This window comes from Knufia obscura (assembly GCF_036327395.1).
Source record: "Knufia obscura strain CCFEE 5817 isolate CBS 148926 chromosome Unknown scaffold_4, whole genome shotgun sequence".
Taxonomy (NCBI): Eukaryota; Fungi; Ascomycota; class Eurotiomycetes; order Chaetothyriales; family Trichomeriaceae; genus Knufia; species Knufia obscura.
Window position 1 is genome coordinate 235950 of NW_027042690.1, and position 13612 is coordinate 249561.

Here is a 13612-nt window from a genome sequence, read left to right on the forward strand (position 1 = left end):
GCCTACCGATGCTTCGTTCGATCTTACTGTACCTGGAATGTTGCCGATGACGAGCAAAGTCTAGGCAAGCCATCGCAAGCAACGATGACCTTGTTACCAACGCGGAGTCGAGGATGGTTTCGAAGCACAGCGAGCTCGGCATACGCGAGGGTCATCACGAGCCGGAAGACATGTGTTCGGCGGTCCGCAGGAACATCCTAGCGCACACGGGTAGAGATCAAGGGGTCGGTCATTGCTGTTTCAGGGTTCCATCCTTTGCTTTGCCTCTGCGGCATCTTGAACGCCAGGACAGGAACCCGTCAGCCCGGATCGCATGTTCTATGCCTCAGCTGTGTGTGATACTGATGTCGTGATCTGATTTCGCTACTCATTGAGTCTACTCCACGCTCTTTGTTCACTGTGCACGGTCCACAGCTCAATAACAAACACAACCACCGGAACAGGTTCCAACCACATTCACTTTGCCTAGAAACGAACGGCAGGAAGAGCTCAGCGGAACTCTTCAGGCCAACCGCTGTTTCCAACGTCGCCGCTCACTCCATGACCGGAATATCAAGACCACGGCCAGATTCTGCTAATAAGGCGGCAAGGTCGTGTAACAAACTGTATCCACACTGAGCGCATTGACACTTCCCGTCACTCTAACACCATTACATCCTGCCCAGCCCTCCATACAAAGAGCGCTGGCTGCTCATTGTCTGTGACGATTCAATGCTGTTCTCACTTTCGATTCTTCTTCCACCGCTATTCTTGTCTCTCTCTCTACGCTCATTCCGCAGTTATGAATAGCAACTACCATTTCCTTTTGTTACTGACATTCGTTCTTGTGGCGGTGCAGGTCGCGGCTGCTCCACATTATGGAAACCCTCATTTCCGTCCACCATTCGAGGCGGACGCCCAGCGCCCTGACTGGCCCGACTGGACTGACTGGACCGGTGCAGCAGAATCAGATTCGATAGACAATGTCCATACGGTTAGTATTCCGACAACGGCGGTACCATCGGTACCGATCTCTACAGTAACGATTACGGAGACCTCGATCGTATCGGCGCCTGTTGCATCGACACCCATTGCATCGACACCCATTACATCGACATTGCTCTCATCGCCGAGCGTCTCAACAACTACCATGTCAAATGCAACAAGCGCAGCAGCCAGCACTCCGGGCGGGGTAATCTCCGGGCCAGGGTCGACCTCAACAGCAGGCGTAGCTCAGACGGACAGTAGCTCAACAGGGAACAATACAACAACAGGACGTCTCGTCTTCGCGCATTTCATGATGGGCATCGTAAGCAACCGCAAAGCAGCATCCGACTACGACCTCGACATGCAACTCGCCAAATCCCACGGCATCGACGCCTTCGCCCTGAACATCGGCACAGATTCATACAACGACCAGCAGCTCGACTACGCCTACACCTCAGCCGAGAACAACGGCATGAAAGTCTTCATCTCCTTCGATTTCAATTGGTGGTCTACCGACCAAGTCGGCGAAATCGCCCAGAAAGTCTCTCAATATGCCACGAGACCCAGCCAGCTGATGCTCAACGGTAAGGCCTTCGTCTCAACATTCTCCGGAGATGGACTCGACGTTGCAGCGCTGAAAGGCGGCACGCAGATCCCCATCCATTTCGTGCCGAACTTCAGTCCTGCCAAGGGCACGAGTCTCGTCGAAGCAGATGGTGTATTCAACTGGATGGCATGGCCGAATAACGGCAACAACAGAGCACCAGACCCAGGCCAGAACTTCAATGAAACCATAAACGCCGACGATCAGCAATGTCTGAAAGCGTTGTCGAACACTACTAACAAGGACTACATGGCCCCCATCTCCCCCTGGTTCTTCACACACTACGGCACAAATGTCTCATACGCCAAGAACTGGATGTTCCCCTCCGACACCCTGTGGTACGACCGCTGGAACCAGATCCTCGAAATGGGTCCCAAGCTCGTTGAGATCATCACCTGGAATGATTACGGGGAATCGCATTACGTCGGACCTCTGAACACAACCTACACTGACGACGGTGCCTCGTTGTGGACTGACGACATGCCCCATGATGGCTGGCTAACCATGGCAAAGCCGTACATCGCAGCTTACAAGGATGGTGCAAAATCCGTCGATGGGTACATCAAAGCCGACCAGCTCGTTTACTGGTATCGACCACAACCGAGCAGTGTGGACTGTGATGCTACGGACAATACGATGACTGGCGCTCCCTCTGGCAACTTCTATAATGGGAGACCAAATGGCTGGGAACAGGTTGCAGACGACGTCTTCGTTGTGGCGCTCCTTACATCTCCAGGTACGGTAACGATAAGTTCGGGGGACAACAGCAAATCGTTTGATGTACCTGCGGGAGCTACTCTGCTCAGGGTTGCCATGGGTATTGGCTCGCAGAAATTCAGTCTCGGCAGAGGCGGACAGTCCGTACTTTCAGGGACTAGTGCTAAGGATATTTTGAACAGTTGCCAAAAGGGCATATACAATTTCAATGCTTATGTCGGCACCGTCGGCTGAAGACAGAGCGCAGTTTTCTGCTCTCTGTATAAGCTACGCCACCAGATTCCATGTCCATTGTTCCGTCTGGGAGATTCTCGTCAGTATGACCGTCGAATGGTCGCCGTTCTCTTCCTCGCAGAAGCCACGATGCAGCAATCAACCATGACTTGTCCGAAACCACACAAAATCGTTCTCGTCATCTTGCAACCTTGATGGCTTGCCATGACCTCGCAAAAACATAACGTGCCTCGAGTCATCCTCATCGCCATAGTATTCCGGAAGGAATCGAACGCATGCCAGCAGAACCCTTCGACAGGACCGACTGATGAACGGATGCTGTACAATAATGGCAAATGTATCCCCTTCCCCACATCTTCCAACGGCGTCAGCGTTTACTCCGGTTGAAGATGGGCAGAGGCTGATAGATACCCCCGGGCTGGAAATCAAGCAGGGTGTCGAAGCTGAGAAAAACGATGGTCGCCTGTTCTCGGGTATCTCGAACATTGTTGACCCTAGAGAGATAGAGTTGCCTTCACAAGCTCGTAGATATTGACTTGATCGATAACCTGCGGAAAGAGTAGTCGTATAGCTTGCATTATAGATAGCGTTGCTACCTCGAAGTCTGGTATTTAATATATCTTCTCTGAACCGAATCCACGCTGAAGTCTCGGTACTTCCCACGTATCGTAAAAAGAGCGTCGAGGTCGGTTCAAGATCTTTGGTCACTTCCCCCCATCTATCCTCTTTGTCCATAGCACCGCCATCGTATAGGCAATCAGATACGGCATCTAGCTGATATTTCTAATAGCAGAACGACCGAATGTAGAAGGTAACCTGGCTCTGGGGTTCCGAGGTTTGACTTGTAGACCGACGTAGACTGAGGATCGTCTCAAGCTCAGCATCACCCGTCTGCATGGGATTTTCAGGAAGCTCCGACCAAGTTTCCTAATCGGCGTTGTGTTTAGGTAAGATAAAACTCAAGAAGCTGGGCCCACCGACAGAGACGGTATCCAATACTACTCCTACAACCTTCATTCTTTTGATGATCTGATTCAGAACATGGTTGCGTAGATTCATTTCAGAATCAGGGTTCGGCGAGCCTCTGTCGTAGGCGACGTTGGGAGTCAAGTAGGGCCCTGGTGATTCAGATTGACATTCACTGGACTACTAGAGCGAGCGCTTGTGTGTCGATAAGACTGAGAACATTGAGGAGCTGTTCGCTAGCTCTGGCCGCGTAATAGCATGGAAGGCGTCCTCCACATTCCGACGTTGTGCTGAAAGATCAATGCCGCTGCTTGTGGTCTTCGGGGTGAGAAGAGCGGCATCATGTCGTTCGGAGAGCTTGCTACCTTCGGAATTGCGCCCCTGGGAATGCAGAGCATGTCTGGCCCAAAGCATAGTGTATTGAGCTCCGCTCTAGGCTCCAGCTCTCTGTCACAGAGATTGAGCCATCCGATCCTATCAGTTGTGGCTCCAGCTGAATGTTCATTCCACTGTATGTAAGGCCCATGCTAAGCCGCTTCGCGGTCTCGTACACCGGCATGTAAGCACCGCTCACGGCGAAGTGTACAGCGTCGTCTTCTTAGTCTCCTTCAGATCTCGATGATACGCATCCACCCGGTTCCTGATGATATTGCATGCCCTCTCCGCAGCCTCAGCAAAGTTCTTTCGAGCCGCGACAGACTCAAATTGAAGCGAGACGTACTTGACGCTCTCTTCCTCTGTTTGCGTCAAGTCCTGGTGGGTGGGCTGTCCAAACACTGCAATGTTCCATCCTTCGTTCAGAGAACGCACACGAGAAGTTCTGATCTTGATCTTGCTTTTGCTGCTTTCAACGATGACCTCGGGACATTGGCTGTTCTTACTGCTGCATCGGCATTTGTCAGGCGCCAGTCTTGTATGCTCATTAACGGGTATCGCGACCACTCGTTTCTGGTCGTCCACTTCTGTAAGGATGATGATTTGGCCCGGCACTGGTTCATGGAGGAAGGCACCACCGTCTCCACTCCGGATCGTCGTGAATTGATTTTTGCTTCTGAACTCCGTTTCTGTCCATGTACCACTCGACACATTAGTCGGCGCACCACTGCCGGTGCTTGACCGAGTCATCTGCGATCCGTCGCTAGGACTTCCCGGATCGACAGGTCTGGTGGCTGCCGCGACTGATCGGCTGCGATGCATCCAAATTTGTACACGGCCTTTGTGCGCGATGGTTTTGCCCTGGCCATCTAGTATGCCTGTTTTCCTCCTTGCGCCGACGAAAGCAGGCTCATCACATGCTACGCCAAATGCCGTAACAAGCTCTTGAAATCTGTAAGCATCTTTCAAGGTTGTGAATGATAGCTCCTGTACAGTTTGGTCTGAGGTTGTAGGCTTCCATATCATGCTCGGGGCGGCGTCAAGCTCCATTGCGTAGAGCGGACTCAGGAAAGCCTTGCGGCTGTCGATCTCCCTTTCGTGTACAGTCGTGCCAACAATTTGTGGTTGATTTGATTTTGTTGTGGCCCGAGCCAGTCGCAGGCGACCCTCTGCGACTCCAAAGACTCTGATCTCTTCAACGCTGGTCTGGTCTCGTGCTCTCAGGGCTGCAGTCATTAGCAATACTTCACCTCCATTGGCTTCAAGCGGTCCCGGCGTTGGGACCTCGATGGGATCCCAGAAGTTCACGTTGAAGGCTGCTTCATCTTGCTTCAGTAGCTGTTTGTCGCTGACCCGCTCCAACGGATTCTGGAGGTGCAGGAACCTTTGAGCCTCGAACTCAACTTTTCTCTCAAGGCTCCGCACATAAGCGGCATTGAATGGACCTCTGCAGTACGAGCTGAAGCCCGCGTCACTTTTGATGTGGTCGAGCAACCAGATACACTTCAGCAGATTCAAGTATTGCACTGGCGGAGGGCATGTGAGCACCGGTTCTTCCGCTTTGAACGTCAGCGTACTGCCATCGTAGAAAGCGCGGATAGCGTCCAATCGTTGAGAAATAGTTGGTGTGGTATTCGAAGGAACCGCGGAGTAGCTGCGGACAAAGCATTCTGCAATGTCCGCTGATAGCAGGGTAAGGCTGGAATGTTCGATCTCACGGTCGTCCGGGTTTGCTGGTTGCAAGTTCCGCAGCAGGCGATGTGTTGTCTCATGATCAGCTCTTGCGTCTTCCTGCATCACCTCCTGGTTGCGTAACGCATTGTCTTCTGCTGTTCGCTGAAGGATGAAGTTAGCTCGATGAAAGCACACCTGAATCCGGTCTTGCTGTTGGCGCACATGTTCAGCGATGGTGAGAACCCAGACAATGTTGACAACATAGCCATCCTTGCTTTTCTTGAAATGTTCGTTGTGCGCTATGAGCTTTCTGCAATTCTCGAGTGTCTCGTTAGCTTGTTTTATGGTTGATTGCACAAAATCGCTGTCCAGGTCGACTTTGGCACTACCCACGCCTGACGGCTGTGATGCTAGGTGGACGGCGTCGAGAGTTTTGGCCAGTGTCTCAACATCACCGAGGAACTCCGTGAACTCTCGTGCTTCATACAGTCAGCCGATGTTGCTATAGGATGCAAGTCATCTGAGGCATACGAGCACTGTTATATTTGCTTGAGCCAACGTTTTGTATTCGCCAAGCAAGTTTTGCAACTCCGGCGAGGTCATTCAGACTTAGCGGCATGGCTGAGCTCTAGCTTTCGTCGAGAGGATAGAAGAGCGTCGCACCACAATGCGAGGGCTCTTGCAACAACATATGGTCAGAGACACTTAGCTAATTCTAATTGCACGATCATACTTTCAACAGTATTTCAGTGCACCAAAGAAAGGCAGTGATGTGAAGCGAAGCGGGGCGGACACAGCCAAAAGCAGGCCATGCATGTGCGACATGCGTCGCCTGTTGCCTTCTGGATTGAATGCAGTGCTCTCCCGGTTAGTGGGTCTTGGCCTGGCAGCATGTTAGCGAGAAATGGAGGTCGTCTTACCTAAAACAGCCGTCTAGCCAAGGATGCCGAGGAACATCCAGTGACACCTGAAGCCGCTAAATCACTTCTGACCACTGACACCATGATCTTATCAAGCGTAGCATGTCGTGTATAGTGAGATCATTGGGTGAATTCGCTGCCATGCAAACTGTCACGGTCTTGGGTCAGACTGCGCCTCCACATTTCGACCCCAGGCTGGATTTAGTTGTGGTAGGACACTGCATGACCCCTGCATTTAACCTACTTGTAGCAGGCGTAGATTTGCCTTGTTGTTGTGAGGAGTTGAATCGACGACTTGAAACCTGCATAGATGAGGCAGACTCGAGACGTCCACAACTCTTGGCTTGGTGTGCACCGTTGCGCTCAACCTCTCAGACATGTTGCGAAGCAGATTAGGGTAGTTAACTGGCATCCTCGTGTAATTCAGATCTCGTCCGCTGTGATCAACCTTCTGCTATGTCAACATGAATACTCTACCTTCGTCTGTAGGTGCGTCGAGAATAGAATTGGTTATTGCTGAAGATGCCAAGGGAACATTCTTCACTGAAGAAGAGCTTGCCATTGCTGAAAGGAGCCCAAACAAGGTCGTAACGACACGTCCATCGTCTTTGGGATATGCCTCGATCATTCTGATTATCGTCAACCGCATGGTCGGTTCGTACATAGTGAGCATCTGCCAGTGTGACGTAAGGCTGACATAACCTCAGGCACTGGCATCTTTCGAACACCCACAACACTCGCTCAAGGCACTCACTCGACCGGCTATTCGCTGTTGTTCTGGGGTGCTGGAGCCACAGTAGCAATATGCGGAACACATGTTTTCGCCGAACTTGGTATGACTCTGCCACGACTCGAGATTGAAGGCGCGGAGAAAGACTCCGTGCCGAGAAATGGTGGTGAGAAGAATTATCTCGAGTACATGATCAAGTCGCCTCAGCGACTGGCAACATGTCTCTATGGCATTCCCTTCATCGTTCTCGGCACAGCAGCTGGGAACGCTCTTATATGCGCGGAGTGCTTGCTGCGTGCATCCGGTAATGAGCCCTCGAAAGGAGCTGTTCGGGGGCTTGCCGTGGGTATCGCAAGTTTTGCTTGTCTCCTCCATGCCACTTCGAGGACCGGCGGCATCTATTTGTTCAACATATTTGGCGTCATCAAAATTGGGATGCTGATGGCCATGTTTGCTTTGGGTGTGGCGTTTGCTGGTGGTGCCTTCGGAGGGTCGACCGCAATAGCCAGCGAAAACCTCAGCATCTACAATTCTACTGCGGATGTCCTAGGGAGCGCGTATGGGTACGCAGAGGCGTTTCTGGCTGTTCTGTTTGCGTTTGGTGGTTTCAACCAAGCGACCTATGTGAGCTGATCCGACATCAATAGTCTCTTTATACTGACCTAAGCAGGTTCTGGGCGAGGTTGACAATCCACGGCGAAAGTTCAAGCCTACCACAATCGCCACTGTTTTCGCAGTCAGTGTCTTGTACATGTTGGTCAACTTGTCCTATGTAAGTGGTCCCTTCGATCAAGAGGGCTTTACTAACCATTTAGATGATGGTGGTACCTGAAGCCGATCAATTCCAGGATAGGCCGGACACCGTAGCAGCTTTGTTCTTCGTCAGAATCTTTGGTGTCGCCAACGCGAGCAGGATTCAAAACAGTTTCATGGCGTTCTCCAGTTTCGGCAATATCATGGTGCAGACATTCACTGCAGCAAGGGTGAAGCAAGAAATTGCAAAGGAAGGAATACTTCCTTTTACCAAGTTCTTCGCCAACAACAAATCACTGATGCCCAGACTGTTCGCTCCTGGCCCCAAAGCTTCACCAGCGAACGACACCTCGGATGCAACTCCTGTCGGCGCTCTAGCTCTCCATTGGGTGTTCACACTCTTACTGATCTTGGCTACCATTCCCGCAAGCACCAGCGACTCTTACAGAATCTTCGTGAATCTGTACTCCTTCGTGGTAGATGCGCTTTTTGGCTTCGCTATTGGACTCGGCATCATCATCTTGCGACTGAACAAGCGGGTCAGATGGTCTCAGAAGTCGAGAAGCAACAAGTATATCAGCCTTGCAACTGCCGTTATCTTCACTCTAGCCAACTGTTTCCCTCTCGTCGCCATCTGGCTTCGGCCGGATGGGAAGTCGCAGATCACGCTGCCTGTTGAGTGGTGGGCCACCGGAACGATAGGTATAGGTCTCTTGGGTCTAGCACTGCTGTACTGGCTCATATTAAGTTATGTTGTTCCTCGCATCTTGGGACGAGACCTCGAAGTGGAAAGGGAGTCGCAATTCAAGAGAGATCATGGATACTGGGTCATCTGGCACGAGGTTACCAGTGTGAACTGGCGGACGAGGTCTTCATACTAAGTGGTCGTGAGTACACAAGGACTATGTGCCACAGGAGGATAATTGAATTGCAAATAATGACGAATAATGCCACATTCTTCCATCGTTGGGTCTAAGCAGGTGCTATCCACTTCTGTTACGCGCTAAGACGCGCCTGCCTTCACGACTCGATTGCCGAAACGCGCCTGCTCTCCAGACTGTTGACTGTTTACGAGCACGTAGTGCGGTATAGACACAGCATGAGGAAGCCTCATGCGAACATTCTATGAATGCCAAAGCGAAATCCAGTGATAGACGTGATAAGTGATTAGATTATGATCGCATTGAAGCATACTATACTTTTCCACACCCAGCCGTGAGGCATCCATCTACCTGATATGCTTTTGCTCTGTACATTCATAACAAAGTATCAAAACTGTTCCAAACAGCATGAAACGAGCGACTATGACAATGATCTCATCCTTTCGTAGACCTGTCATGACAGATATCGGGCATAACTCCCATACATGACCAGTCCAACCATGCCCCAGAAGGGAATGCCCCAAAACATTCTTCATCAATTGAAGAAGGGTATCTCAAAATATGCATAACCGCTGTAAAATTCAAAAGTCGTTACTAGAGTTGTATCTATACAGAATCAGTGTTGAGCTCAAGAAGAGCCTACGCTGTTATTGCGTTCCTTGGCATGCGTCCAGGTGAGAAAGTCAAAGCGATCTTTGCCTGTCAACGAGGACATGGAAGCGAAGGCCGTCAAATTTGGCCTTTTCGGTGCTGGTTGTTGTTGTGACTCGAGTTTGGGCTCGAGCAGTAGTGACCGACGGTATTGGTTTTGGAAATTTCTCTCCCCAGCTGCTCTGACACGGATGCATTCGTCCTGCAACCAAGTTTGAAGTTCGTCAACAGGTGCCAGCTTGTACTCGATTTGAAACCGCTGCAGATCAGAGATGATCTTAGCAGTCTTGCTGTGCTTATCAAGATTGATAACAGAAATGGTTTCATCGCCAGTTTTGAGCTCCCGTGTCGCTTGGCATCCTTGATCGATGAAAGTGAGGTCGGTACGATAAATACCAACGTATGGCAAGCAGGGAGCACGAAGGTTGGAGATTCGTTGTCGCAAAACGGCATAGTTCTTAGCATGGTCCACGACTCGTCGAATCTCTTCCATAGTGGATTTAGTCTTCTGGCCGATGAGGTCCCAGGTCTTCCTAAGCCGTTGGATTGTCGACGACATCAGAGAAGCATTGATGGTGATGAGCGTTTCATAGTTGTGGAGTTCAAGCAGCTTTGCCTCGATCTTGATCCATTGCTTGATCACGGCTGCTCTCTTCTTGGCGTCTTCGAGGAGGAGGATGGAGTCGACAACAAGATTGGCAAGATCGTTTGAAAACGTTGTAAGAGCCCGCACATTTACTGCTAACGAGCTAGAGTCTTTCATGAATTCGCATCCAAGCAGTTCTTCCGGTAAGATCGAGCAGAAGATGGATGCTGTCTTTATCGTGAGCTGACGTGCCAGTTCCAAAGGATCGAAATCGAGCACACTGAGCCCAGAGCCACCCATCTTCCATGTTTTCAAGGCGTTCAACTGGCTTTTCGACAAAATCGGCTGAGGCACAGGTTGAGTTGGGTCCGTACCGGAAATGGTCGCAGTATTGGTCTTGCCCATTGACGACAAAATCCGCGGAACAGCGGGATTATGAGTTGTCGCGACAACATTGAGCAGCTCGAGGAGCATGTTGGCAGCACTGGTAGACACAGGCATTACTTGCTCTTTCACGAAGCTGACAATGAAAGGTATCGTGGACCCATCACGATCGTGTCGCCAGTGCGATTCCAGCCAGCCTTTGAAGACATTCGTAACGCGGAGTCTCACTGTCTGCGCGATACGATGGCTTGCCTCAATGTAGTGGAAGCGGTATGCAAGAGCTTCAGCAAAGCCCAGGGGGTTTGCGAACAGTCTGAAAGTTAGATAGACCATGGTGACGAAGCTCGGATCTGGCGTTGTCTCATGCGAAGTCAATCGTTCTATGATGGCATTGAGACTGCCACCGATAATACGGCCTTCAGAGTTAATGACTAATTCGTGAGCGAACTGATGCTCCATCAAGGCGTCTTCATCATCGTCGCGCTCATCCCCTTGAAGTCGTGGACTACCCTTGAGATGGGATTCAGGGGATGTCGCCCGTGTCGATGTCTGTGACACGAAGCTTGGGCCTGAGTCACGGGCTGAAGAGACCAAGGTGCTTTCACTGCCATGCAGGATTGCACGAGCCAGTGATCGCTGTTGTTGAACCTGCGATGTGACCTCTGCTTGGTCGATCTCAGCAGACGATTCGGAGTGGTCTGACGTCGGGCTGCCTGTAGCCTCAGTCACCGGCGTCCAGAACGAGCTTGTGGCACTTGTGGGTATAAGGAATTTCGAGCCTCGCTTCACAGCCAGAGTTCCGGCGTCCTGAGGTATATCAAGTTTTGGTTTTGACGGTCGTCCATTGCTTGAAGTAGGTTCTTGTATCATGACATTTGGCTCAAATTCAGTCTTGATAGGAGAGAGCGCATGAGTGCCAAATGGTGAAGAAACCTCAGAGTAATCGGTGCGCAGCTCGAGCTCAAAGTCTCCGATATCTTCTAGCAGTACTCTTGCTTTGGCGACGCATTTACCAGCACCGCTGACACAATTTGTAGCGGCGTTGACCAGTCGGATCCCTTCTCCAGGCAAGTAGATCATGTCTTCATCCTCAGAATGTAGGGGACGGAAGACTTCGCGGGCAGCATGCACCAATTCTGTGATCTTATCATACATCATGTCTTTAGCTTGCTGAAGACCATCCGAGCGAGTAACGTCATGCTCGAGAATGATTTCGACAACTTCGAGAAGCTTGCGACAGGATTTAACGGCCTGCTGAGTTGTCAAAAGCAATTCCGACGATGACCTGGATTGCATATGTGAGCCGAGGAAGGACGCAAGCACGCCCAGAAAGGCGTCGTAGGTATCACTGAGCTGCTCAGAGGCAAGGTTACCTTTGTATAGGCTCGTATTCCTCCCAGCGTAGGACACTCGATGAGTTATTGTCGCAGGCCTTGTGATAGAAGCTGGACGATTCCTCGAAGCTTGATTCAAGTTTGGACCCGACATGGAGCATGGACTCTGAGGACCGTAAACGCTTGTTCGTTTGCTCAGACCCTGTATCGTGCTTCCATACGCGGTGCTTGAAATCGGTGAAAGTGGTTCAGGTGAGAATGATTCAGCTCGTGGGGAGCGTGTAAAGACGACTTGGTCGCTCCAGACATCAAAGAAGTTTACTGCCCTCGTTACCACCTGAAATGCTTTCAACAAGATTTCGTCGCATATTCTCTCAAAATCCGGAGAATCCGCGCTGAATTCTGACCCTTGTATATTTTTTGAGGCCTTGACGAGCAAAGATAGGTCTGCTAGTAACCCCTTCCTGGTTTTCCTAATGCTATCGTGCGTTTTGACCATGGGCGCATCTCGTGTAAGGCAATGTGACTTCTCGAGCAAGAAGCGTACTCCAGCAACCATGCCTCTCATATAGTCATGGTTGCGATACAGTTCGCTTGTCATTTCTCCCTCACTCCGAATTATGTCCCAGAATTCGGTCAGAGCTTTGAGCAACGGTCGCATGGTCGCGTAGTCATAGGGCTCACAATAGTTGGTCGGCAACCAACCCCTAGCGCCAGTCTCCAACAAAGTCCCATCAGCCCAGCCATTGGTGTGGATCGAATGCACAAGAACGATATCGCCCGATGAAAGAGGCAGAGTTACCGATGTCGAAGAGAACTGGTCCTGTGGCTGAAATGGGTAGGAGGCGCGTAGAAAGTTTTCAAACCTCGGTCGCGGAGAGTAGAGCTCTTCTGGGTGTTGGCCATACTCGACGTCTTCGACGATTATTGTTGTGGTCTCGAAATCCGCGCGAAGATCTTTCTGGCTCTTCCTGATCCTCAGAGGCGCAACATGAACCTGAGTATATCCTCCGTCTTGCATCTTTGTGTCATAGGTATGTTTGTAGGGTGATCATTCGTACGGAGGTCGCTTGGAGAAGACGAGCGACAGCTGTTGTGTAACCACCCCGAACCACTTGGCACAGTCGTTTGTCAACGAGGGATGTGTCCAAAAACACCGTGTGGAATGTCCCAGCCCCAGCCGGTTGGTATGGAGCACGGAACCTCGATCGAATATCTGGGGCTCCGAGCTCAAGATCGATTACAGCAGACAATATTCATAACTGCAACCGCGTGCCAGCCAAATGTAATATCCAGAAAGAAATTGACGTCGGTCTATAAGCAACCTAAGTTGCCTGCGGTCTTGCAAGGTGTGGTGCAACTGAGCGTATCGATATCTCAAAGTAAGGAAGCTGCAACGCACGTGCCGAACAGTAGAAGGAGCGACTGCGGTCAGACGGCAAGCTGGGGATACGCAAGGAGACCTTTACTGGATCGCGAGGATTGTAACACTCGGTATAGGCGATGTAAGGAAGCAGATGCAGGATTTCAATATGCACTGAAGACACGAAGACCTTCTTGCAGATAACGTTTGGACTATGTCCTACTCATAGGGATGCTGCTCGGGTCATGCTTTTCTGCAAGACTCGTCCACTCGAGCTTCAGGCGTGACGATACTTGCCGACAAGCCCACAAACGCACGCCAGTCCCGTTGGCTTCTGTGGACGTTCCACTTGCTCGAGAGCCCGAGACTTTGGGAGGGGGCCACATCGGGTCACAGTGTTGCTAAAGCTTGTAATGGCAAGGATGAAATGCGCTCTGCAACATGCATGATCTGCAAGCCGGTGCGAAGAACGGT

The 13612-nt window shown here is 51.0% G+C and overlaps 4 protein-coding genes across 4 annotated transcripts; 2 read left to right on the top strand and 2 right to left on the bottom strand.

The window, feature by feature from the left end:
• Positions 1-781: 781 nt before the first annotated feature.
• PMZ80_004004 (uncharacterized protein) lies at positions 782-2521 on the top strand (the record flags this gene model as incomplete). Its single annotated transcript, XM_064872431.1, has 1 exon — positions 782-2521. The coding sequence occupies one exon, from the start codon at positions 782-784 to the stop codon at positions 2519-2521; it is 1740 nt and encodes a 579-aa protein (XP_064731089.1).
• Positions 2522-4057: 1536 nt separating this feature from the next.
• Positions 4058-6155, bottom strand: PMZ80_004005 (uncharacterized protein; the record flags this gene model as incomplete). The annotated part of the gene is made up of 2 exons (XM_064872432.1): positions 4058-6015; positions 6068-6155. The coding sequence occupies 2 exons, from the start codon at positions 6153-6155 to the stop codon at positions 4058-4060; spliced, it is 2046 nt and encodes a 681-aa protein (XP_064731090.1).
• A 765-nt stretch (positions 6156-6920) lies between these two features.
• PMZ80_004006 (uncharacterized protein) lies at positions 6921-8820 on the top strand (the record flags this gene model as incomplete). The annotated part of the gene is made up of 4 exons (XM_064872433.1): positions 6921-7110; positions 7164-7810; positions 7857-7958; positions 8002-8820. The coding sequence occupies 4 exons, from the start codon at positions 6921-6923 to the stop codon at positions 8818-8820; spliced, it is 1758 nt and encodes a 585-aa protein (XP_064731091.1).
• A 628-nt stretch (positions 8821-9448) lies between these two features.
• BUD5 (Ras guanine nucleotide exchange factor bud5) lies at positions 9449-12796 on the bottom strand (the record flags this gene model as incomplete). The annotated part of the gene is made up of 1 exon (XM_064872434.1): positions 9449-12796. One exon carries the CDS (start codon positions 12794-12796, stop codon positions 9449-9451), a length of 3348 nt encoding a protein of 1115 aa, XP_064731092.1.
• Between the last annotated feature and the right edge of the window lie 816 nt (positions 12797-13612).